This window comes from Phascolarctos cinereus, unplaced genomic scaffold (assembly GCF_003287225.1).
Source record: "Phascolarctos cinereus isolate Bilbo 61053 unplaced genomic scaffold, phaCin_HiC Scaffold_7;HRSCAF=346, whole genome shotgun sequence".
Taxonomy (NCBI): domain Eukaryota; kingdom Metazoa; phylum Chordata; class Mammalia; order Diprotodontia; family Phascolarctidae; genus Phascolarctos; species Phascolarctos cinereus.
The window spans coordinates 80,396,736-80,424,374 of record NW_027556180.1 but is presented as its reverse complement, the minus strand read 5'-3'; the positions used below and the strand labels follow the sequence as shown (position 1 = coordinate 80,424,374).

Sequence of the window (27,639 nt, the reverse complement as noted above, 5' to 3'; positions counted from 1 at the left end):
GAAGAAGGGGAGGAAATAAGCATTTATTAAGTGCCATGCACTCAAATATTATCTCATTTGAGAGTCACTACAGTGCTGGGAGGTAGGTGCTGGTATTATCCCTGTTTTACTGTTGAGGAAACTGAAGTATGCAGAGGTTAGATGTCTAGGCCAGGTTCACATAGCTAGTAAGTGTCCGAGGCTGGATACACCAGAATATCTATAGTAATGCTTCTTGTACTGGCAAAATGATGAAACAGAGTAGAAATCCATAGCTTAGAGAATTGCTAAACAAGTTGTATATGTAACAAAATTTTACTGAGCTATAAGAAATGATGAATGTGATAAATGCAGAGAAGCATGGGAAGGATAGATTAATAGTAAAATAATTAGAACCAGGAAAGCAATGGACACAGTGAATACAGCAATATAAATGCATAGAACAATAATTTTGAAAAATGAAAGTGAATGCCATGAAATTATACTAGACCTAACACAAAAGAAGAGGTATGAAAGGTACCTTCCCTTGTTCTTTGCAGTGGTAGGGGACTGTGGGTGCAGAACACTGATATGTCAGACTTTTTCCCTGTATTGTTTATTTTAGAGAACTATTTTTTCCCCTCTTTGTTATAAAGGATGACTCTTGGTAGGCATGGCATTCAGAAGTGTAGATCAGTGATGTCAAACTCGATCCTGTGGGCAACATATTGACTTAGCAAACCTCAAATTGACATAATTGGTGTTATACTTTTATTTATTTTGTTAAATATTTCCCAGTTACGTTTTGGACACTAGAATACATCTTGATGTGTTGTATGATGAAATGTGTTGGAAAAGATGCCCCATAGCCAACAGAATTCATTTTAATAGAATAATAGAAATAGAAGAAAAGATCAAGCTGAGGATTCTATATTTTTATCCCAGAGGCAATAGGGAGCCATTGAAGATTTTTTAATAAAGTAAGTGACATGATGAAATCTGTGTTTTAGGAATATGAGTTTAACAGCTTTGTGGAGAGAACATAAGAAAGGAGTGAACCTGAAATCTGGGTGATTGATTTTGAGTTTGATATGTAGTAATCTGATGGAAGCAATGATGGCCTTTTTTTGGGCAGTGACTACGTAAATACAAAAAAAAAGGATTTGCAAGAGAAACAGTGCAGAGAAAGAGTCAACATGACTTTGCAGCTGATTAAATATGAGGGAGAGGAAATAAAAATCAAGTGAGAATCAAAAGAAGGTGAACCAACTAAAAGTTTTAAATGAGCAAAGGACGGTGCTGAATAATTAACAATCTTATAGACTGTTGAATCAACCAAAATGCTAGAATCAGTAAAGATGAAAAGAGGAAGCCAGAGAAAATGAAACCTGTAAGATATCCTGAGAGAATAAATGACCAAAGAAATTTAGCCAAAATTGGAAATACTAAGAAAGTCAGAAAACTAATTAAAAGAAGAGACAAGTCAACAAGTATTTATTCATTTATTTATTTTAATTATGGAAAAATCTTTTTATTCCTATATTTTAAAAATAAAAACATTTTGAGTTCCAAATTCTATCCCTCCCTGAGATGGTAATTAATCAGATATAGGTTATACATATGCAATCATATAAAACATTTCCATATTAGTCATTTTGTAAAGAAAGTGAAAAATAGCATGCTTCAGTCTGTATTCAAACAATATCAGTTTTTTTTCTGGAGATACATAGTATGCTTCATTATCAGTCCTTTGGGATTGTCTTGGATCATTGTATTGCTGAATGAAGTGAGTAGAACCAGGAAAATGTTATACATAGTAACAATATTACTATTGGATGAAGAACTTCACTCAGCATCAGTTCATGTAAGTCTTTCCAGGTTTTTCTGAAATCATCCTGCTTATCATTTCTTATAGCACAATAACACAAATAGAGTCATGTACCACATCTTGTTTAGCCATTCCTCAGTTGATGGGCATCCCTTTCCTATTCTTAGCCACTGCAAAAAGAGCTGCTAAAAATATTTTTGTACAATTAGGTCTCCCCCCATACCTTTTTTTTTTTATATCTTTGGCATATAGACCTAGTAGTGGTATTGACAGATCAAAGGGTATACACAGTTTTATAGCCCTTTGGGCATAGTTCCAAATTGCTCTCCAGAATGGTTGGATCAGTTCACAACTCCACCAACAGTGCATTAGTATCTTAATTTTCCCATATCCCCTCCAACATTTGTCATTTTCCTTTTCTGTCATATTAGCCAGTCTGAGTATGGTATGAGGTGGTACCTCAGAGTCGTTTTAATTTGCATTTCTCTAATCAGTGCATTTTTTCATATGACTGTCAGTAGCTTTGATTTCTTCCTCTGAAAACTGCCTGTTCATATCCTTTGACTGTTTATCAGTTGGGAAATGACTTGTATTCTTATAAATTTGACTCATTTCTCTAGATATTTGAGAAATGAGGCCTTTATCAGTTATTTGCTATAAAAATTTTTTTTCTAGAGTTTTCTGTTTTCTAATTTTGGTTGCATTGGTTTTGTTTGTGCAAAAACATTTTATATAATCAAAATGCTTGATTTCATATTTTGTAATATTCTCTATATCTTGTTTGGTCTTAAATTCTTCCCTTATCTATATATCTAACAGCTAAGCTATTCCACGCACTCCTTATTTGCTTATGGCATCACTGTTTATGTCTAAAACATGTACCCATTTTGACCTTATCTTGGTATATGGTATGAGATGTTGGTCTATACCTAGTTTCTGACATACTGTTTTCCAGTTTTCCCCTCAGTTTTTGTCAAACTGTGAATTTTTGTCCCCAAAGCTTAGATCTTTGGGTTTATCAAACATTAAATTACTAGGGTCATTTATTGGACTGTATTGTATACCTAATCTATTCCACTGATCCACCACTCTATTTCTTAGCCAGTACTAGATTGTTTTGATAATTACCATTTTATAATACAGTGTGAGATTTGGTAAGGCAAGGTGACCTTCCTTCACATTTTTTATTCACTGATTCCCTTGATATTCTTGACTTTTTGTTTTTCCAGATGAATTTTGCTGTGATTTTTTTTCTAGTTCTATTAAATAATTTTTTGGTAGTTTGATTGGTATGGCACTGTCATTTTTATTATATTGGCTTGCCCTACCTATGAGCAATTGATATTTTTCCAGTTTAGATCTGACTTTATTTGTGTGAAAAGTGTTTTGTAATTGTATTTATGTAATTCCTGGGTTTGTCTTGGAAGGTAGATTCCCAAGTATTTTATGTTGTCTACAGTTATTTTAAATGGAATTTCTCTTTCTATCTCTTGCTGCCAGACTTTGTTGGCAGTATATTGAAATGCTGATGATGAATGTGGGTTTATTTTGTGTCCTGCATTTGCTAAAGTTGTTGATTATTTCAACTAGTTTTTTGGTTGATTCTCTAGGATTCTTAAAGTATGCCATTATATCATTTGCACACTTGCCGGAAGTCATTAAAAGAAAATGTGTGAGGAAATAAATCACATATATAATATTTGTGTACACCCTCCAGTGGAACTGAGGTCACAGATTGTACACAGGCAGTTTTATGAAGGAAGAAATATAAATAGTAAACAATGGAAAAGAAGCTCAAACTCCTTTATAATCAGAAAAGGACAAATCAAGATTACCTGCTTGTATTACCTTCTACGCACTAGAATACCATTTCGTAGAACCATATGGCACTTTACAAGTCAAAAAATTGTGTTAATTATTTCATTGCTAAGACCACACCCAAAACATTTTCATAAAAAGGAAATGAGAACTTAGTTGTAAAAAAATTTCTATTATTCCATTTGTTATAGCAATTAAAAACAAAGAAATAACCTATATGACCAAAAAAATTGGAGAATAGCTGAATAAATTGTGGAATTGTAATGGGATGTTATGGTCCTGAAAAAATTATAAAATGTAACAGGAAATAGGAAAAAAACTGATAATATGGAAGGAAATCAGAAAAGGCAGAAATATAAGCCACTATAAGTATTTAAAAAGAATAGAAAAAAAGGAAAGAAGACACAGCCAAAGGTAATAAAGCATTGCTTAGGCCTAGAAGGGGACACATAACAAAAGCAGTTTCTTCCCTTTTTTATGATTTGTTAATTTAGAAACCATGAAAACTCAAACTTTCAGAGCAGTCCTGCTTGTTTGTGATTCCTTCTGGCTGTCTTGTTCTCTTCCAGAAATTTCTAAAGATGCTTTATAGACTTTTGTGTTTTCATTTTAATAACCGCATCCTCTTCTTCCTTTTCTTCAACTGACAGAAAGAGTGATGAAGCCCTTAGATAATCAGGAACCCCGTTGGCTGTGTCCAAAAATGTATGTTTCATTCTAGCCTTTGAGTCCATAGCCTCTTAATCAGTAGGTAGAGAGGGTGTTTCATCACTGATCCTTTGAGATTATGGATAGTCTTTGCGTTGATCAGAGTTCTCAAGTCTTTCCAAGTTTGTCTCTGTAATGTTGCTGATACTGTGTAAATTGTTCTCCTGGTTCTGCTTACTTCATACAGGTCTAAAGGTTTCTTTGAACCCATTGCCTTCATCATCAATCACACTGATATATCATAGTTTCCTCAACCATTTCCCACTTGATGGACACCTTCTTCTATTTCTTTGCTGTAACAACAATAACAACAACAACAGAAGACTGTTGATTGGGGCAGCTACATGGCGCAGTGGATAGAGCTCTGGCTTTGGAGTCAGGAGGACCTGAGTTCAAATCCAGCTTCAGACATTTGACACTAACTGTGTGACTCTGGGCAAGTCACTTAACCCCAGTTGCCTCACTAAAAAAGCAAAAAACAAAACCCTGTTGATTAAATCCTTTGAGATTTTTATCAGTGTTTCTCATATCTCTCCTTAGGTTCTTGCTCTTCTATTTGTTTTTGAGTCCTTGAGATTTAGACATATTGGTTTGATGAACTTGTTTCTCAAGAGAGTGTTGGATGAATCTCAGTTTCTGAATCAGAAAGAAATTTTACATGTTCTTCATATATATTCCTCTCTTAACCACTTCCATGAATGTGAGAATCAACAGTAAGTACTGGTTTTTTTTCTAATTAATGAATTTAATTTAAGTATTTCTACAATATTCTTTTATTTTGACTTGTGGTATCCAATAATATATTTTTGAATTTGAAGGTAGGTTTTTACTTTTTCAAATCTTCAGGGTTATGAAAAGTACCATGACATTGTGAATAGGTTGCTAGACTTGAAGTCAGGACAAGTAGGGTTCTAATTCTGTGTCAGGTGGTTGTTAGTTGCATGACTGTGGACTTCTTAACCTTTCTGAACTTTATCTTCCTCATCTGTAAAAAACCAGTATTACATACCTCATTGGGTTCTTTTGAGGCTCAGATGAAAATAATGTAGGTAAAGTGGATTATGGATTGTTAAGTGCAGTCAGTTAATTCTTATTTGTGTAATACCAGCCGATTCGTTATGCTTTTCAGCTCCAAGGGTGAGTATTAACTGTAATTGCTGATATTGGCCCCACACTATAGTTGAATTCTGCAAACATGAGCCCTCTGCCTCCACACCTTGATTTCCCTCTACATGCCTATTCATAGTTTTGCTTCTCTGCCTTTTGCACTCTGGTCTTGTGCCCTGGGTCCATGAGGCTCATCAACATATCTGCTGCATGCTGTATTTGTTTTGCCTGCCTACCTAACTTCAGGTCGGATTGAAACTTGGCAGCCAGGTCTGTGGGCTTTCCTAGTATCTGGAGAGCAGAAAGTGAAATGGGAGCTGTACAGTCATTGAGCTAATTCAGCTCATGACAGAAGGGAATTAAGGTAGTAGTCGAATCTGGTCATAATGGTTTGGATACGGACCAGTCTGGTAAGTTAGGCATCTAGGATGAAGAGCAGTAGCGAGTGAGGATGGGAAAGCGTCATCCTGGTGGGTATTCTGGGCTGGTGTAACAGTTTGAGCATCTGTCCCCTTTTCTTCACTCACTCAGCTGCCAGGCCTTATCACCTCTTACTTGGACTGTTATAATAGCCTCTTAATTGGTCTCATTTCTGTTTTGTCCCTTCTTCAAGTCATCCTCTACACTGCTGCCAAAATAAACTTCTTCAGATTCAGGTCTGACCTTGAGGGAAGGCAGGGTTGTATAATAGAAATAGCCCAGGATTTGGAATCAGAGTACCTGTGTTGGAATCCCACCTCTGTTAGTGTATGACCTTGGGCAAATTTCTAAGGTCCTTCCCATCTCTAAATGTATTACCCTAAACCATATAATTGCTCAAGAAACTTCAGTGGTTCCTTTTTGCCCCAGTACTAAAATCTAAACTCTTCTCAGCCATACTTTCAGCCCTGCTCTTCCATACTTTTTTCACTTACTCTACATTCTAGCCAAACTGGCCTAGGTCCTGTTCCTTAAAGTGAGTATTTGATCGCTGCCTTGCACAGACTGTACTGCTTTCTTGGTCTACATTCTCTCCTTGCCTTCATTTCTTAGAATCCTTAGCTTCCTTCAGGGCTCAGCCCTGGCACTCCTTACTGTGGAAAGCCTTTTCTGATCTCTCTCATTGTTGGTGCTCACTGCTTCCTTACCTTTTGTTTACCTGTGTGAATGCTAAGGAGAATACAAGTTTGAGGTCTGTGCAGGGGGCTACTTTCCATTTTATCTTTGTTTCCTTTTTGCCCAGTACTCCAAGGCCTCACACAAAGTAAATACTTAATAAATGCTTGTTAAATTCAATTGAATCAAAAGACACCAAGGGGGTGCAACAGGGTATTTTCAAGATCTGTGAACATCATAATTTGGGTGGAATAAATGGCACAAAGAAGGAGGGAGAAGAGATCTCACACACACACACACACACACACACACACACACACACACACACACGCCCCCGAAAGTTTTCACTTCTTTTGTTTTTAATCCATAAAAGATTCAGATGTCCACCTTGTTATTTCTGAAAACCAAAAAAAAAGTAGTCTTACATAAATAAAAGTTTTATTTGCCCACAGATTTTTAGTAGACCTCAATTTTCATCTTTGCCCTTTCACTCTCACTTGCTATTCAGCTACCTTCTCCAGCTCTTAACACCTCTAAGCTCACTTAAATACCTATAGGGAGGAGCATAACTCCCATCTCTGGATGGCTGGAGCATGCCTGTAATTCCCTGTCCAACATTAGGAACCAGCCATCGTAAGTAGATCCAGTGGATATGAAAGAGAATAACTGGGAAGTGGTAGGTATGTTGTGTTTTAAAACACCACAGGTGTTCTGGGCCACATCACTATACTCACCCCAGAGAGAGAGAGGGAGATGTACCTACTTGCATTCATGATTTCCATTTTGCCCTTTCTTTGAGCTTAAAAATTGTGACTGTGGAGTACCTTTGACTTTGTTATGGTGATTTTATTTCTTATTTCTGATTATAGTCTTTCCTTTCTCTACAGGTTCTTAGAGGTTATCACAAGTGCTTTGAATACTTATCTTCCAAAAATTTCATCCTTAAGCCTATTGAAGGCAGTGTACTGCTTTTGTGTGTTGAAACATTTCCCCCAGGAGCCTTTTAATCAACTTTTCCAAGAGAATATCATCAATGAGTTGCTGATGTCAGGTATGAAATTACTATTTGTTGCTGTAAGATAAAGTATGATAGTAATCTGCTTATACCTCTAAAGGGATCATTACTTTCTTAGTGTCCTCAATTTTCGTTACAGAATGATTAAGCTAGCTTAATTCAGAGACGCTAATAAAATTCGTGAGTTGGTCTTGAAGTATTGACCAGTAAGTTCACTACTAACTTGCTGAAAAGCCTTTAATGATAAATTTGGTAATTATGTTAAGATTTCACCAGCAGAGTATTATGAGCACAATCATCATTTATTCATTTATTTATACTTAAGTTACAAAAAGCTAAACATTAATTTATGTGTATTTTGTACAAGAAGTTTCTATATCAAAGTGTTGACTTTAAGCTTTTAATTGTGGAATGCATATTATAAGAGTTAAAAAATTAGAGAGGTTCATTTATTAATGACTTCTCTTGGACTATTATTAAAATACATCCAGTAAGAAAAATAAAACAAATCCGTATCTTTATGCTTAAGTAAGACAGCAGTTGTGAATTTGGTATTGACTAATTGACAGTGGTTAAATCGCATGGTTTTTAAGCCTTCTTTTGGTATACAAAGTAAGGAAAAAAAACTTAAAAAAATTCTTGTTTCCCATTTATACATCAAAAATTTGGATCCCTCTCAGAAACTTCATTTAATCATTTATAAAATTATGAATTTTGCTGACTAGGTTTCTATTTTGGGAATTTAGAATTTTGCTAATGTGATGTAAGACTGGAAAGGTAGGAGGGAGCCATAGTATGAAGGGCTTTAAAAGTGAAGCTGAGGGTGCCAAGAGGACTGCCAGAACAGGAGGCAGATGACACAGTTCCCACATATCTACCCCCTAGCAAAATCATGATGTTTCCACTAGACCAAGAAATACTGTGAGAACCAGTAAGTGACATCGACCCCAGAACTGTGTGAAAAGTCAACCATAAGCAAATCCAGTCCAATCCAATAAACATTTATTAAGTGCATAGTTGTGCCTGGCATTGTGCTAAGCCTTGAAGATATAGTTTAAAAAAAAATTGTCAAACAGTCCCTTTCCTCAAGAAGCTTATGATCTGAAAGGGGAGACAGCACACAAAAGGAAGCAGGAAGGGGGGTTGGGGTTGGGTGGGAACAGGACACCACCAGGTACCAGGTGTAGGGGCATCTTGTTTTGTGTAGGTGAAACCAGACAAGACAGTATGTGCAGAGTGGAGTCAGCTGAGTCCAGTTTCTGCACTCTATAGAGGAAGGCGTTGGGAGAAGTTTGATATTCCATCCTCCAGTCCTCCAGTCAGAGGGGAGAGGAGGTTGGAGGAGGTGGAGTCAATCAAAACTTGAGATTAAGCATGGTGGTGAGGTGTTAGAAGTGACAACCTTGTCCTAGGAAGGGCATGTTGTTCCGTGGAGTTGAAACTAGGTAGGGCAGCAAATGCAAAGTGGTGCGAGCCCACAAACATAGTAAAAGGGGTCCTTCCAACAAAGCATGTCTAGAGATGGAGCAGGATTCTGTATTTGAAGGCAGGGAGAGCAGAGTGCTCCCTTGAAAAAGCCAGGGAGTGGCAGCTGTCAGTGACCAGTGTGGTGCTGCAGTGCTCAGACTGGGATAATCAAGGCCTGGGGCTCTGTGGTCCCTAAAACTGTTTCCTCAAAGTCTGGAGAGGGTCCTGAGGACTAGGTGATTTGAAAATTAACTAGCTTAGTTAAGAAAGTGGCAGACTGGAACAGGTAGGTGGTGCAGTGGATAAAGCTCCAGCCTTGGTGTTAGGAGAATCTGAATTCAAATTCAGCCCCAGACGCTTGACACTTACTAGCTGTGTGACCCTGGGCAAGTCACTTAACCCCAATTGCCTCACCAGAAAAGAAAAAAAAAAGAAAGTGGCAGACCTTACAGACCTTATCCAAGAAATAGAATCCCAGAGAATTAAAGTCAACAGAAAAAGAAATGAGTGATTCAATGAGAGAGCAAGAAATATTAAAACATAATTAAAAGACTAAAAAGTAAAACAACAGCGACTAATATCAAAGCATTTCACCTGGAAATCAGCTCAAGGAAAGATAATTAAGAATCATTGGATTCCCTGAAAACAATGATAACAAAAAACCGGGGATGCTACATTTCAGGAAGTCATAAACAAAAATTCCCAGATCTGTGGTTGGAACCAGAGGGCAGAATAAAAAAGGAAAGAATCCACCAGTTGTATCCTAAAGGGAATCCCAACTAGGAATGTCATAACCAAAATTCAAGCTTTCACATCAGAAAAAAGTTCTGAAAGAATCCAGAAGGAAAAACTTCAACAGTTCAGTTGCAAAAGGGTCTACAGTTAGGATCACACAAGACCTGGCAGTTCTCTTAGACACAGAGGACATCCTTAGAATGTAATATTCCAAAAGGCAGACGATAGAGGCTTACAATCAAGAATAATTTATCCTGCAAAGCTGAGTATCATGCTATGAGGAAAATGGAGATTTAATAGAATAGAGAACTTTGAAGTATTTCTGATGAGAAGACCCGTGCTGAGTAGCAAGTTTGAAATATGAACAAAAGAACAGTCCAGAGAAACCTAGAAAGGTAACATTCTAATAAGGAGGAAAGTAAGTCAGAACTCAGAACCTTCCTATCTTCAAAGGGCATTGAGAGGTTAAATAAGAAAAATCGACCTAGGGTGGGCTAGTTCTGTTCTGAGGGTTTGAAGAGGAGAAAGAGAAGGGAGGATGAACAGAGGAAGAAGAAGTAGAACTTCATTTTTCTCATGAGGTACAGAGAAGAGTTTAAAAGCATGGTGGATAGGTTAGGGGGGTTGTTCCTCAGATGAACCTTACTTTTCTCTGGAATGGACAGGAGAGTTAAGTACATACACACAAAGAGTACAGTGTAGGAGTACATCAAACTCAGAGAATCACTCAGGGAGGGAAGGTTAAGAAGTGGATAAGATGGAGGATGATATTATTGGGGAAGGAATAGTCAAAAGCAAAAACAAATTTGCTGATCCTGAAGGGGTGATTAAAAGGGGTGAAAAAGAAATACAAAGAACTAGACTAAGGGAGCGTCTTAGAATAGCTCTTAGTTGGAGATTGGCTGAACAAAGTGTGGTATATGAATGTAATGGGATATTATTGCTCAGTTAAAAATAAAATAGTTTCACAGAATCCTGGGTAGAATGAACTGAGAGAAAGAAAAGTGAACAGAACCAGGAAAAAAAATTTATACAAGGACATCAACATTGCAAAGAATAATAACTTAGAAAGATTTAAGAACTATGATCAGTGCAATGACCAACTGTGTTTCTGTAAGACCTGTGATGAAGCATGTAAGCCGTCTCCTGACAGAGGTAGTGGACTCAAGGTATGGAGACATACACTTTTAGATATGGCCACTGGAATTATTTTGCTTGACTATGCTTATCATACTTTCTTTCTCCTTTTCTCAGTTTTTAATATGGGGAAAGGAGTTAGGTGAAGGAGTATTGCAATAGTGATGCCAAAAGGGGAGGAGGGGGAGTCATTGTAGCATTTTAAAAGTAATGTGTAGAATTTAATATATACTTTTTTATTCCAGTGAAATGACCTGGAGATTCACAGCTTCATCCTCTTTTTGTGTTTCGTTGAGTATGTAGAAATGTTCTTTTTTTGGTATTTAAGTTCAGAGTAAAAAATAGGTCAAACTGAGGATTTTGTATTTTATCTGAGAGTCAGTAGGAAGTGATATTGAGCATTTTTGAGTAGGAAGGTGACACGGTCACCTTCATTTGGACAGCATTGTGAAAGAAGGTTTGGAGAGAGGAGAGACGGAAATGAGGGAGGCTTGTTAGGCATATTGTAGGTCAGAGTATGAGAAGATAGGGGTATAAATTAGGGTAAAGGTGGTATGAATGAAGGGAAGGGATATATGATATGGTGGAGGTAGAATTGACATTAGTGATTAGCTTAGAAAAAGGAAGGAGTCAAGGATGATAGCAATGTGTTGAATGTCAGTGACTGGCAGGATTGTGTTTCCCTCTACAGAAATAGGGAAAAGATGATGATAAACTGCATTTTGGACATGTTGAGTTTGAAACACCTATAGGACATCCAGGTGGCATTGTCCACAAAGCATTTGGTAATGGAGTTTGGGAGGAGGATTAGTTCTAGACATATAAATCTGAGAGTCATTTATATAGATGATAATTCATTGCATAGGAACTGTTAAGATCACTGAGAGAGGGAAATATTGAAAGAAAAGTGTCAGGAACAAGCTATATGAGATGCCCACTTTTGGTGGGATCAGATGAGATTGAAAAGAAACAGACAGGTAGGAAGAAAACTGAGACAGAGCAGTACAACAGAGGGCAAGGGAGAAGAGTATCTAGGAGCAAGGTTGGCAGTGGTATCCACAGCTACACAGAGGTCAAGTAGAATGAGGACTGAGAAAAGACCTTTAGACTGGAAGTTATGACATCATTGGTAACCTTGGAGAGAGCAGTTTCAGTCTGGTAGTTGGTTTGGAAGCCCAGATTGGAAGAGATTGAGAAGAGCGAGAGAGATGAAGTAGTACAGGAGAGTACTGCAGATAATCTTTACTAGGAGTTGGGATAAAAAAGGGTAGAAGGATAGTTTGAGGAGATGGTTTGCTTTAGTGAATGGCAGAGAATGGGCATATTTATTGGCAGAAAGAAAGGAACCAGTGGATAAGGAGCTCTAGATAAGCAAGCTCCTAGAGGAGAGGGGAGTGCATAGAATCAAGAAAACAAGTGGAGAAGGGTTACCCATTCACCATAGACTTGAGCAAAGGAGGATGAGATTGGGAGATAGTGAAGGATTTTGAAGTGTGGAGTGGGAAAGAAGAGGGAGCCTAGAATGGTTCACCTATATGGAATTTTTTTTAGGCAAAGTAGGAGGTTATCCCCCCTCTGCTGAAAAGAGGGGAGAGTAATAGGTTTGGGAGAAGGTTTGGAATAGCCTATGTGGACAGTATATTGTCAGTTAAGGAGGAACTAAATTATTATGTAGTATTGGAGGCCCAGGTAATATTATTACAAATAATGTAGATTTGTAGTGAATCTGGTTGTATTGGTTGCATGTCTTTTTCCAATAGCTTTCAGGAGCATGTGAGTAGGAGTGGAGAAGGAAGAGATTGGAAATCTCCCAAATTGGGACCAGCGCTATGTTGCTGGGTATAGAATAAGGGGGTGAGGGGGTTCAAGAGTAGCTGACAGATAGTATTTGAATGAATAGGTTGAATATGGACAGGATTATGAAGGGAGGGAGGGAGGTAATACCAGGCCAGGCCCCAGTGGTGATGAGATGGAAGAGTTAGAATGGATGGAGAGATTGGAGATCAATGTGAAGATCACAAGAATAGGTTTAAGAGGATTGAAGTTATTGTAGCCTAGGCCAGTCTGATGGATTGGTTTTTTGGTTTGAACAGAATGTGATGTTCATATACTATCTAACAGATGACAGAGAAATTTATTTAGTCATAGCATGGAAAAGATACTCTGCAAGGACACAGCATTGATTCAGTTAGACCCAGCTTCCTTGCCTCTGTGTTGATCATCCTGGAGTGATCAGTCAGAAGCTTGAAGGGAGTAAGACCTGATTCCTAATGAGCTGGCTTTATATATTGTCTACTTGGAAGCATTAGTTCCCTGGGCCAGTAAGTCTAGAAGATGGTTTCAGTACTTTGTAAGGAAAAGCTAGCCTAGTTGCATGGGGTAGGGATGGAGGAAAAGCTAGGCCAGCCTATGTGGCAGGGCCTTAGGAGATCAATGTTCCTGCCGTAGAGGCAGAGAAAGAGAGGTTGTGGTTGGAGAGAGGAATTTCAGAGTTCTGAATAAAGGGGATGAATCTTTTATTAAGTAGTGGTCACATCAAGGCTATGGCCATAGCCTTGTGGCAGATAGGAAATTAAGGTGGAGGTTATGGGAGCTGGGAACATTGATAAACTAGGAAGCCAGAGTGTCTGAGGGGACATTGGTGTGTATATTGAAGGCCCCCATTGTGATAACAAGGAGTTAGGTAGAAAGGAAGGCTGAACTAAGTACAAACTCTGAGAAAAGAGGACAAAATACTTTGAGGATGGGAGATAACTGCAGCAAGAATTTGGACTGAATGATAAAGGTGAATAGAATGAACCTCAAAGGAGGAGAGGTTGTTAAGTGCTGGGGATAAGCCAGAGTGGGAATATGCCTACTCTTCTGTCTGGTCTGGTGCTCCCAGGGGCATAAGAAAATGAGCACCATTACTGGAAACACTGTCTAGAGATGTGGTGTCCACTAGGATGAGCCAGGTTTCTGTGTAGGAAGATGAAAAACTTGCAAAGAGATTGACAAATTGCAATTTGTTGAAAATTGTGCGGAGGGCCGGAAGGTACAGTGCATTAAAGAAGGGCAGTTGTGGTTGGGAATGAGAGTACAGTGAGGCATAGGAGGATAAGCATTTTCTCCTTAGCAGACATTAATTTTTAATCAATCAAGGAGAAGAGTGGTGAGGCCAGCTGAGGGGGCCACTTTGTCTGAGGGTCCTGAAATAGCTGAATGTAGAGTCGGGGTGGACCCCACCTTTCTTTCTCTCTTTGGCATCTCTGAGGTGTATATATTTAGCAGTGGTATCTCTAGGACATTTTTAGATGTTTTCTTAGCATGATTCCATATTGCTTTCCAGAGTGGTTGGGTCATGTGTCATATATTTGGTGTAAATTTTTTTCCCAGTCAAGAGTTTTCCTTTTTCTTCTCATTGATGAGTTTTGTTCGTGCAAAAAATTTTCAAATTCATGTATTTGGAACTATTTCCTCTTTTGTAACTTAGAGAAGGTGCTTTTAAGTGTTCAAGTCAGAAACCAGATTTCAGGCCATGACGATAGACAGTGTTTTCAAGAAGTTTGAGAAAGGGAAGGCAGCTGGTTTACAGTTTTCCTGGTGGTTCTTGTCAAATAAGGAGTTCTTTCCCAAATAATTTGTTCTTGGGATGAGTTCAGTTGCATGTGATTCTTTATTATCTGGTTCATTTCACTGATCTCTATTCTGTTTTTGAGCCAGTATCCAATAGTTTTGGTGGTTATTGCTATTTAGTATAATTTGAGGTCTATAAATGTTTATCCCTCTTTGTTCCTGCTTTTTTTTTTCACATTTCCCTTGAATTTCTAGACTTTTCATATTTTCAAATTATTTTCTCTGTGTTTTCTAGGTAGTGAAAGTGAGAAGGCTGAGTATATGCTACATCAGGTGAATGCTTGCTTGGAACTTGAAGACACACCAATCCCTAAGTCCAGAGCTGTAATGTTGAAGGAATGCTCCTCAGCCCCATTTCATCCAAATGTGGAGGTTGAAGACGTGTTGTTAAACCTTTTGGAAAATAAGAGACTATTTTTAAAAAATGTACATCTGGCACATAATTATTTTGTTGGTGAGAGAATTATTTACTTCTTTAATATTTTTTCAGTTAAAGAAGAGCTCATTAACTTGTACTGTTAAACTAATAGCCTCTGTTAGTCAGTGGTCTTATGATCTTCCTAATTAATTTTGTTCATTAAGTGAATTTTATTTTTTCCTGGCTATACAAGGCACAACATAACAGAGAAGATACACACATCTACCCTTTCACTTCGGATTTAAATTGTATTATGTAACAATGTAAAATGTAACAAACAATTAGCTTTTAAAAGCATAGGAATACTTATAATGCAAGAAAATGAAACAGTCCTATACCAAATTTATGGCAGACTAACAATAACTTATCTTTACAGCCTCTTAGTACTTTAAAGTTTAATGGAGTGCTTTCGCACCTCACCAATACAAAGGAATTCTTGTCTTCTGTCACTGACATCTAAAGTAGCGGCAGTGATGGGTTTTTTAAAAGCATCTACATGTGTACACATGTGAAATGGCAGCCTGTATTAACAGGGCTTGTCCCTTAATTTTCAGGTGAAATAAAGCACGCCATAGTGTAAAAGTACTTGATTCAGTATCAGTTACTGGAAAATGCTGAGAGGCAAAGTATGAAACGGAAGTGTCAAATGCTCTGTTCTTGTTCAGTCTACTTGAGGTTTTTCAAACACATCTGAAAACTAGTCTGTGAGGTGGGGATCCCTTTATTGTTTAAAATCTTTCTATTTGTTTATTTATGTGTTTATGTATGTATTTGTTTGTTTATTTTGCCAGGGCTTAACATTAAATAGGAACTTAACAAATTTGTGCTTAATTTGCACTATTGGGCAACATGTTAGTTAGCCTTTCATATAGTACTTAGAATAAGCTACCCATGTTTTTACTGTTTTTGTTCTTTCTCCGTTTGTATTTACCATCCCTCTCTCCATCCTGGCCCCAGATCCCAACAAGTACCACCTTCTCAGAACTGAGTAACAGATTTATGGATTTTCTCTAGCATTGATTTTTGAAGTAGATTAGGTTTTCATTTTGGTTAATGCTTGACAATTTAATATCTGAATGCTTTTCTTTCAGATTTTGAATTGAGAATGGATTCTAAGAGAAGCAAAGTATTTCCAGTTTCGGAATCAGATGTGTTCTTGGCTGAGCCAGATGTTCTCAGGTCATTGGATTATGCTCTTTATTTGCTGTACTCTCTGTATTCTTAGTCTAACTCCAGAATGCACCACATTACTAGCAGTAATAATGATAATTCATCAGTTTGTAGAATTTTAGAGTAGAAAGGGGCTTGATCTAGCCCAGTTTCCATATTTGACCAAGATATCAGGAGGTTATATGGTTAATAGCAGAGCCAGGACTGGAACCCAGGTTGCCTGACTGGTTCCAATGTTCTTTCCATTTCATTCCATAAATAGTAATTGGGAGACTGCTATAAAGAGGAATTGTGCTAATTTCTATGAGAAACACTCTGAGCTCTTTGAGCTTATAAAATAGCCAAGGTCAACCAGTTAGTTAACATTTATTAAGGAACTACTTTGTGCCAGGCACTTTCCTACATGCTTAAGATACAAATAAAAACAAGATCCTTGCCCTCAAGGAACTTACAGTCTCCTAGGGATTTGTTCTGTAAAACTTGGACTCAGTCAAAAGGCTGCACTCCAGGACCTAGAAGGCCACATGTGGCCTGGAGGCTGCAGGTTCCCCACTCTTGTCCTAGAGGAAGACAGCACACAAAATAAAACTGAAGAGAGGGTTGGTATAGAAGAAAAGGGGCAAGGGAGAAGGTAGCTGGCAGAGGGTACGATGAAGAGATCTGAAAGCAGTGGAGCCTGACACTTCAATCAGAAGGTCCAGTCAGGAAGGCAGAGAGTACTGATGAGATGTGAGTCCTGAAGCATTTTCAGTTTTGCAAGATGAGAAAATTGAACCACAGACAAATCACTATGACACAAAATATGATATGAATCCACCATAAGAGAGGTACTGCATCAGTGTGGAATTCATAACAGTGAAGAATTGAGAGGAGCCTTAGAGATCCTCTAGCCCAAGCCCTGCTCACGACGAGAATCCCGTTTCGAGCATCCTAGGTGAAGTCGTCTAGCCTCTGGTTGAGGACCTTCAGTGCCAGGGAACTCTCCTCCTCAAGCTAACTAACCCATCCCATTTTTGGACTGTTGCAGTTACTCTGAAATTTTAACTTCCTGTTTCCCCACCCAACCCCACCCCCCCACGTCCTTCCTAATCCAAGCACAGTAGGCCTGATCAGAAGAAGGATTTTTCACAAGTGGTAGCATTTGAGCTGATTTTTGTATTTCAAAAAACACCAAATTAGATGATATTATTCTACAAGGCTTTGGGGGTAAGCAACACAATAATGTAATATTAATCTAAACTAGCTCAGAAAGCTTTTGACATTATAAATTCACAAACTAAAGGGACCTTTGGAGGCCAACTCTTACTACAGTTAGGAATTTCCTGTATGGCTTCCCTAACAAGTGATCATCAAGCCTCCATACTAAGACCAGTACAAAGAAGATGCCTGCCTCCTGTGGGAGCCCATGCTGCATTTTTGGATAACTTTAATGGTTAGCAAGTTCTGCCTTAAATTGAGCTAAAATATGTCTCCTTATAGTTTTTAATATTTGTACTAGTTTAAACATCCCAACTTTTCTTCAACTTCTCCTTGGATAATATGATTTCAAGAGCCCTCATTCTCCTGTTTGCCATCCTGGACATGTCCCATCTGTCATAGCCCTCCTAATAATTTCTTAGTGACCTTAAAGAATTGAAGCATCTTCAGAAATGTCTTGTCACGTGTGCACTATGTATTTGACTTTACTAAGGAATAGTGAAAGATAAATGGACTTTAGTTTTTATAAATGAAGTAACGTATCAATTTTGGGATTTAGGAAACCACAACCTACGTCTTTGTCTCTTCGTATTTATACCATCCATCTACAACATAGAGTACATTTGTTTTGGGAGAAGATGCCCTCTGTTGTCAGACAACTTTTCCCTTTGAGAGGCATATGTAGACATTAAAACCTAGCAAGATTTTTTTGTCATCTTTTCCAGTTACTGCCTCTTTTCCTTGAACGGACTTCCTCTTTTCTCAAGGAAATCTTCCTTCCTGCATTCTCACACAGATTTGCTGGCTTTTTTCACTGCATTATTGTGGACTATAACAATAATAAACTAGCATTTATATAGTGCTTTGAGGTTTGCAAAGCACTTTACAAGTGTTATTTTATTTTATCCTCACAGTAATCTTGGAAGGTATGGGCTATTATTATCCTCATTTTACAGTTGAAGAAACCAAGGCAGACAGAGATAAAGTGGTTTTCCTAGGCTCACACAGTGAGCACCTGTCTGAGGTCAAGTTTGAACTTGGATCTTCCTGACTCTAGGTCCAGTGCTCTATGCACTTTGCCACCTGGCTGCCATAGTGATATGGTAATTACTGGACTAATAGAAGAATCAGCTGTCAGCAGTAAAGGTTAGGAAGAGGAGGAGATAGATTTGGGATTGAGTTGAACCTTCCTTTGGGGGCAAAAAAAGTCCTCCTATAATCTTCAAAGTTAGTAGCAGCTCAGTTCTAGCAGATGAGAGCAGTGATGACTGCTTTTATTTTGTCGCTGAGCTTCACATTTCAGAATGCACAGCACGGAGATTAGTGATGAAAAGCAAGAGCCCACCTTTTGTTTTTGTTTCTTGGCCAATCAAACAAACATGCCTTTTCCAAACTCTTCACTGCTGCCTGCTAGTTCGTGATAAGGAATTAAAAGGGGGATCATTTAGACATTCCCCTGGGATATTCCTGGAAGCTTTCATCATTTTGTCTCCTTGTATTTGAGACACAGATGATCCTTCTGGGGAGAAAAGAGGTGACACTGAGGACTGTTAAGCATTGTCCATGCTCATATTTCCCACTCATGGCACAGATCATTGTGGTCTGTTTGGGGATTACTAGCTTTTATGTGCCACACTTGCCAAAGTTGATATTCAGTTCAGATTTCAGTGACACGCTGGCACAGCCATACTTAGCCCACCTTTTTTGCTTCCTATGAAGTTTGCCTCTTACTGGTTGAACACTTTTTGCAAAGTTGTAAGGGGAGTTTTTATGTCTAGTCCTACTTTTCTAATGACGTACACTATGATTTCAGAGATGCTCTGTTTTCATTTCCAGTTCATCTTCAGTTGGCAGTTATTTGTAGTTTTTTCAGACCTCTCATGTAGCTAACAAAATAAAGCATGATGTATTTCAGAGGAGTTGTGAAGCCTTTTTCTAAGTGGAAGAATCCTTTTTATAATGATTACCCCCTAACTTAACTGATTTAATTCTTTGTTTTGGACATTTGGAACAGCGTATAAAATATATGTATTTCTAAAGTTGGGAACATCTGTAGAATAAAAGACTACTTGAGGAAAGATAGTGGAACAAAGGAAGTGAGGTCTTTAAAAGTTATAAATAGATATACTCAGCTTTTCTTTGTAACTATAATGTCTCAGGAATGCTTATGGAGTAACTATTGTTATTATGTATAGTAGTATCATAAACACTCTAAAGTGAACTTCTTATATAAAAAAAAAGTGTCTGAATAACTTTTTATACCCAGAAGAGACCTTAGTAGTCATCTGTTCCGATTTCATTTTAAATCTCAAGAAGCAGAGGCTTGGGTAGTTTAAGTGACTTGCTCAGGATTACGCAGTGAGTTGATATTTGAAGCAAGACTGCAAGTAGAACTGTGTGTGATCTTCTGATTCCTAGCCTACTTCTTTGTCCCACTGTCCCATTCTATTACTACTAATCTGATATTTGTATTATTTTCAAAATGTTGTCAAAATATAGTTTTTATTATGGTGACAGTTAAAATGATACTGTCTTTTGGAGGCAGCATAGCACAATGGAGTGGCCAGTGACTTGGAAGTCAAAGGACCTGAGTTCAAATCCCACCCCTCATAATTACTGGCTATATAACCTTGGACAAGTCACTTCCCTTCTGGGCCTCAGTTTCTTCACCTTTATGAGGGATTGGACTAGATAGCCTCAGAGTTCCCTTCAGGCTCTAAATCTGTGACCTTTGGGTCGTATTGTTTGTTTGGTTTGCAGGGTGGCTTTGCTCTGTGTTTCTAGATCTGCTTTCTGTTTTGGCACCAGTCACCCCAGAGGAGGGCTGGGAATGAAGATGCGTCACTTAAAAGCACTGGGTTTTCACGTGATCTTGGTAAGAAGATAAAATGCAAATGCTCATTACTTAAAAATAACAACTGCTAATACAATTAGAGAAAAAATGTTCCTGGGATTGTAGAGGGCTTGGGTAGGAACTATTACATCTGGAGTTAACTTGTTTGTTGATAATGGTATTTCAGGACAATTGGGTTCTTCTGTATTTACAAACATTATTTGGAGAAGGGCTACATAGGCTTCACTAGACTACCAAAGGGTTCCACAAAACAGAAGCGGTTAAGAACCCCTGTATTGGATTGACTTCCTGTGCTATTTTTAACATTAGTAAAGTAGCCCTTCAGCTGAATACTTTTTTTATTTTGTTACACATTATGAACAAGTATACAACCACTGGCAGTGATGATATTGAAGTTTTGTTTCATGAGACAAAATGGGGGTCAGTTATAAGTACATTTCCCTAGAGAAAGCGTGATAGCTATGAATGAATGAGGCATTTATCGAGTGCCTAGTACTTACAGAACCCTGTGCACACTGCTTGGTAAACACAGAAAAACAAGAGGGGCTCGCCTTCTATTGGAGAAGAGAACACACATGGAATATTTTAGTTGTAAGTCACATGGGAGGGTTTCACCGTCCTTAGGGTGCAGTGGTAATGGTACTGGTGGTAATGCCTCTTCTTTCATGCCATTTTCATTGATAAAATAATATCACTTTCTGACGTTGAGCCATTTGACAGCGCCAAGGACCTTGCTGGCAGGAGCTTCCTTTTTTGGATCTTTAGAAGGTGTGGTTGTAGCAGGTGCAGGGGAACTTACCAGGTAGCATCTCCATAGAACGATGGCCGTGGACACTGGGCTGAAAGCTCTGCCTTTTCTAAGGCTTTTGTGTTCAAGGTCCTGAGCTGTCTCCATTGTGGTCTGAGGGGAAGGGAAGGGAACAGACATTTATTAAGCACCTACTATGTGCCAGGCGTTGGGCTGAGTGGTTTACAGATTGAGGGGAAATGGTGATCAGGGTGGTGTGACATGTCTGGCACACATTCCTCCTCTCTCTTAGGACACCCTTCAGCCTTTGCTGTCATAGCCATCAAAACATTTTGGGAAGTGTATCCACACTTAAACTTGTCCTTCTTTATATTCTTTATACAAGCTACCCTTTAGTTGCTTCATTCTGAGCATGAGAGTTAGATTAACTCTCTAGATTGCTTTTAATTTGCCAAAAAGTTTGTAAGGAAGGTTTATGTCTCATGTTGGTCCCCAGTTGAATTCTAGCCTCTTTGTTGGTGATGCACCTAGAATGAAACTAAACCTGAAAACATAGCCTTAGAGAACACTTAACAGATGATCCACATTACGTGTGCTACAGTGCACTTGAGCATTGTTGAGGTTTGGAGAGCGCCTGAAGGAGCCCCAAGTCTGTTGTTAAGATATGAAGGCATGGCCAAAAAGAGTTTAAATGTTCATGGTTTGGTGTCTATGCTTTAGATATTATTCATGCTTCATGTTCTCCTACTAAAGAAGAGGAACCCTCTTGCTACCCAAAAGATATTTTAAATTTGCTGTTTTGTAGAAGGGATTTTCCCACGAACTTGGCACTATGAGCTTGTGTCACTTTAAAAATATATTGTTTTTGGTGATCTAATATAAGTTCTTAGAAAGCAGCAGTTATGTCTGTAGTCGTGTCCTTACATGCATGTCCTTTTCTCTAAGCCAGCTGGTTTGTGTTGTCTCATTGTTTTTGGTAAAAACTGACTTTTGCCTCATTTCTCTTGAAGGTCAATACCTGTGAGATTAATAAATTGGATATGAACCCTGCAGTTACATTTCTGAAGAACAAAATCTTCTCACCAGAAGCTTTCCCCACTGCTCCTGGATTTGCAGCATAAGATATTAAAAAGAAGATTTCATGGGGAATGAGTTTCCATTATGAGAAGGAGCACATGGATGGATCGTCATATTTACTAAAGCCTGATTTTTGTTCCTAAATCTACTGCCCAAGGAGGGTTTTCTGGGTAGCTCATTGAAACAGATGATGTAATTAGAATTGTGCACTGCTAAAAATTACCAGATCAGACTGGAAGAATTTTACCTAAGGAATTTTCTTTTAATTAATTTAAATAAAAATTTCAAAGCAGATAAAACATCATTAAAAATGTTTTGTATTTAATGTGCCATAAAAATGCCAAGATGTATAGAAGTTATAGTTATGCCTTGCTCTGTTTCAGTTATGTTAAATTACTCTATTGTGGGGCATGACTAGACCTGGTCTAAAGGTTGTATAGCATTTTTGTGTAAAAATTCAGATTTTGATCTATTACTTCGTGGTGTTCTTCTCCACAAGTATAACATAAAAACAGAGCTTTCCCCAGTCTGCTTCCTAATGGAAGCTACTGCTCAGCTTGCCAGTATCTGCTTTAAGTCGGAGTAGTAATAATAATGATGATGGTGATGATGATGATGATAAAAGTAATAGCTAATATTTATATAGTACCCACTATATGTCAAACATGATGCCAAGGGCTTTACAACAAATACTCTCATTCGAGCCTCACAACAGCACTGGCACAAGGGCCATTCTTAACTCTATCCACTGCACCTAGCTGCCTGCTTGATTTTTTCCCCTATGAAGTACTTAACGTTGCACTACTAAGTAGCAAAAGGGTTGTAATCTGCTGTGGTGGAGGAAGTGGGACACCCCGGGTGCATCCCACTGATGAAAACAAATTCTTTGCCTACTCAAGTATGATCTATATTTGTGCATGCACAGTACAGCTTGAAAACAAGAGTAAATAATAAAAAAGCTATTTAGGTTGCTTTTTAGAAAATTTCCTGATGGCTTCTAGGTCGATGGAATGGGAGTTGCCAACTTTGCCTCAGTTTTTTGGGTAAAAAAAGAAAAAGATCATCAATATTAACAGTTTTTAAGAGGTAGCAGGTTCCATGACTTGCCTGGGTCCTGAAGTAAGCATCTGAAGCAGGATTTAAACTGAAGTTTTCCTGACTTCGAGTCCAACCCTGTCCCCTGCATCATTGTGACGCGTGTGGGAAAAATATATGCCTAAAAATGGAAGCACAATCAGCCTGTTAGAGTTAGTCTTAGAGATCAGACAGTGGGCTCTGCACCCCAGGGCAATGACAATTTGGTAGGGACACAGTCCCTAGGCTGGGATTTATTTTTTTTAATCACAGATCTGACCTTTCCCCAAAAAGTTCCCCTGTTTCAAATTTCCCTGTTCTGTCCAGACCACCATCATCATTTCAGCCACCAAGGTTCACAAACCCAAGTGTCATCTTCAACTCATTACCATCTCTCACCCACATATCCAAACTTGTTAAATCTTGTCACTTCTACTTGAACAGTTTCTCTTCCATCTTTCCACATCTCCCTACTCACAACAGCCACTTCCCAAGGTCAAGCCCCCACTGCTTTTTGTCTGAACTTTTGCAATAGCCTCCTAATTGTTCTTCCTTAAATCTCCCCTCTCCACTCTACCTGCAGCCACCAAAATGATTTTCCTAAAGCACAGATTTGACCATGTCACTAACCCTCAGTAAACTGCAGTGAGTTACTGGTTTAAGATCAAGCATTATTTCATCTTTATCTCATCAAATCTTATCTTGGGGAATCTCAGTCTACACAACCAGAAATGAGACCCCTAACCTCTCAGCCTCAGTTTCTTCCTCTGTAAAATGGGAATAATAGCACCTATTTCACAGGAGGTTTGTAAAGCTGTTAAAAGTTTCAAATCACAATTAGATAGTAAAGAACCAGTGCTTCCAATTTCTTACATTCTTGAAAGGGCCCAGAGCTCAGCTATGGTCCGTATCAGTGTCATTTCCACATCAAATATTATCTGACCATCTTGTAGGGAAGGGCTGTCCCATAGTTTGTGTGTGTGTGTGTTCCCTACTTTGACCAGTTAAGATGAAAGTGAGGTTCAAGTGTCCCCCCACTTCCGCCTACTTGCCCATTCCAATTATGTAAAATAATTTCCCCTATCCATCCTCTTCCACTCCTCCCCCCAGTGTGTTCCTTCCCTCTTCTTTTTCCGCTCAGCTTTTAAGATCACCAAAACATAAAACTGTTCTCAGGCCCTCTTTCTTATTTTCCTCCTTCTATGACCTCTGATGATTGTAATATTCTGTGGACCTGCATAGTATCTTTGTATTAGCTTGTAAACACTACATCCTTGTGTAGTCTCATGATTACTTGCTCAGATTTTTTTTATGTTTTTGTTAACTACTATGTTTATATTTCAAAGTATCTACCTAGCTTTTCCAAGAATACTTAGAAGTCCTCTATTTTGATGAAGATTCATTCCCCCCCCCATAAGGCTATATACTGTTTTGCCAAACAAGAGATTCTTGTTTATAAGCTGGTGTATACACACACACACACACACACACACACACATAAACACATAATATCATATATCATATTCTAAGTTTTCCACTCCTTTATAGTGGCAACTGCTGGATCTTATTTAATATTGACTGTGACTTCTCATACCTAAAATCTTTGGGCTTACAGTATTTTTTCCTTAGCCTGGAATCTCTTAAGTTTTTGCTATGATATTCCTGGGATTTTTTGTTTTGAGATTTCTTTCAGGAGGTGGCTAGTAGATTATTTTTCACTTTGTCTTCTATTTCTAAGAAATATGAACAATCTTCCATGATTTCTTGAAACAGGATGTCTAGCTTTTTTTGGTCATGGCTTTCGGATAATTCAGTGATTTGTGAATTATCCCACCTTGATCTATTTTCAAGTCATTTGTTTTTATGTGATACCTTACATTTTCTTCCATCGTTCAGTCTTGATTTTGTTTTAAAATATTTCTTGTCTCATGGAGTCACTAATTAGACTTATTTGCCACATTCTAATTTTCAGGATGTTTGTTGCTTGGGTAAGGTTTTGTACCTCATGGTAAGCTGTTAATTCCTTCCCAAGTCTTTCTGACCTAGCTCTTAATTCTTTTCTAATACTTTCCTTTAGTGATCTCATTTTGTTAATAAAATAATTTTTTAAGTTCCCCCTTTTAAAAAGAATAACACTTCTTGCTTCGTTTCCTCTAGGAGTTCTAGTTGGCATTGTGCCCAAGATGTGTTTTTCTTTGATGCTTTCCTTATAGATGTTTTGGAATAATTCTCTTCCTCTGTATTTATGTTTTGGCCATCTCTGTAACAATGATAGCATAAATAACAACAACAGCATTAATAGTACTAATAACTGCCATATAGCACTTTAAAGTTCCCAAAGCACTTTACAAATCTTGTTTCATCCTCATAACAACAAAGTAAACAATAAATGCTGTGTGGTTTTTATCCTCATTTTAGGGGAGACTGAGGTTAACAGAAATTAAGAGACTTACCCAGGCTCACGTATCTAGGGAGTGTTCAGATTTGAATCTAGGTCTTCCTGATTCTAAGCTCTATTCACTTTGACATGTTGCTTCTCTATGACTATAAGAATGTCTTGCACAGAAGAAACACTCAGTACTTATCCAGTGGTACTATTTGTTTGAGGACATCAGGACACTTATAAATAACTCACCATCCTCATGGTTTTTTAGTACTCAGAAAATGTATGGGCCAACTTCTTGGGAAGACAGATAATCCATTCATAGAAGTTTCTTCTGACATAATTCGATAAACATTGGTTAAGTGCCAAATGTATGCACAATACCATGTTAGGTATTGTAGATGATACATAGAAAAAGAATTTTATAATCTAGTTAATCAAATCCACCCTTTAATGGCAAAGATTTGTTCTCAATAAGGATATTTCAAAGAATGTGTCACAGGCTTTGAAAGGAATTTTTTAAGCAATGGCAGCAAAGTTGGACTAATTATAGAGTCTCCCTAGATGACAGTTTGGATGGGGATAGGAAACCATTTATGTGCATCATGGGATCTGCACCTTCTTTGTGTCATGGACCCACTTTGGCATTCTGGTGAAACCTCAATACTGTTCAGAATAATAGTTTTAAATAATTAAAGGAAATTTTCAGTTAAAGCTTAGTGAGAATAAAGATGTAATTTTTTTTTTCCCCACCCAGGTTCACAGACCTGAATCTATCCATGGAGCCCTAAGGGATTAAGAACTCTGATTTAGATGTATCCATTCAAGTATGTTTATATAAAAATCTGTCACATCACTTACAGCCTTATAGTATCATCACATAACACTTCAGCTGTTCGTTTTCTCTGCTCATGTAGATTCTAAGCTCGTTGAGGGCAGGGACCCTGATTTTATTTTAGAATTACCTTCAGAACCTCTGGTACATTCTGAATATCCTTAATGGTGACAAGTCTTTATCTTTTGAGGGGGGTTTTGATTTATAGAAGAGCCAAAAATCATTCAGAGCTGAGTCTGTGGGAAAAAGGTGGATAATTAAGCTGTAGAATACTATTTTTGGTCAAAAACAGTATATAATTGAGGCTGAATATCTTGTGTGCCTTGGAAAATTACCAATAAGGTAATTCAGAAGAGGAGAATCAAAAATAGATTGAGCAATGGCAGCATAGACAGAGAAAACATTTACTCTTTCAAGGTGTCTTGAAGGACAACATTCATTTCGTTGTGTAAATTTTGGCATGTCTGTCCAAAAATTGATCATTTATCGTTACATCTCATACAAAAAATAAATCAAGAGACTGTAAGCAAACGTCTGACATGGGGCTGGTGGATTAGCATCCTAGGGAGCATCCTAGGCAGGTTGGCATCTGATTTATGGGACTTCCTGGTGTTAGACCTTATCTAGGGTTCCACACATCACAAAATGAGGAGTCAAGGGCTCCGCCCCCCCCCAAACCTGGTGACCAACATTCAGCTATGAAGAAGATACGTAAGGACCTGAGGGCCCCACCATGATGCATTGAGCACTGGGTTCACCACTGAGTCTTGCCTAGTGGCCCATGCTCTTGAAGAGTTCTCATTCTAAAAGGGATACGGAAAAGAAAACATATGAAGGTCTCGTGTATGTATATGTATATATATTCTTAGATGCAATGGTAAAGCAGATGCTACAATTAGTTTCTGATGTCGAACCATTTAACAGTCAAAAGGATTCAGTGGCAAGAACTCTCTTTTCTAGGACTTTAGTAATGGTGGCTTCAGCATCCACAGAAGCAATTGCCAGGCCATGTCTGATGACTGTTGCGGACTGGACTGAAAGTGGAATCTGAGTAGTGATGCCAGTCCCAGGGCTTTTGGGCTTACCTGCCCATTGTTAACAATTGGCGTCGAGGAAGGTGGACTGCTCCTCTATGTTGATTTCTCACCCCAGTGATGTTTGCAGGGCATGGGCTGGAAATAGAACCAGTGCTGTGGAAGGTACTCCTATATTCCCAGGGGTTTGAGGTTCAGGGTCTATGTGTATCATTTGGAGTATCTGAACACGTTCAGCCTGAAGAAGAGGAGAAAGCTGGTACAAAGGCACAGCGACAAGAGATGGAACACTGTGTGGAAGGAACAGCAAAACTGGCCAGAATGGTTGTAAAAGGTAGAGAATATCAAGGTGAATAATAGGTTAGA

At 38.2% G+C, this 27,639-nt stretch overlaps 1 protein-coding gene across 3 annotated transcripts in view; it reads left to right on the top strand.

Annotated features, from left to right (window-relative positions):
• The window catches only part of FASTKD2 (FAST kinase domains 2), a 31,586-nt gene extending 9,340 nt beyond the window's left edge, over positions 1–22,246 (top strand). For all 3 annotated transcript variants that reach the window (XM_021008682.2, XM_021008684.2, XM_021008683.2), the window contains 6 exons: positions 4,853–5,025; positions 7,402–7,565; positions 14,719–14,937; positions 15,993–16,080; positions 20,029–20,143; positions 21,881–22,246. In XM_021008682.2, the coding sequence (XP_020864341.1) occupies positions 4,853–5,025; positions 7,402–7,565; positions 14,719–14,937; positions 15,993–16,080; positions 20,029–20,143; positions 21,881–21,991 (870 nt within the window). In that variant the 3' untranslated portion in view covers positions 21,992–22,246. The remainder of the gene's footprint in view (positions 1–4,852; positions 5,026–7,401; positions 7,566–14,718; positions 14,938–15,992; positions 16,081–20,028; positions 20,144–21,880) is intronic.
• The last annotated feature ends 5,393 nt before the right edge of the window (positions 22,247–27,639 follow it).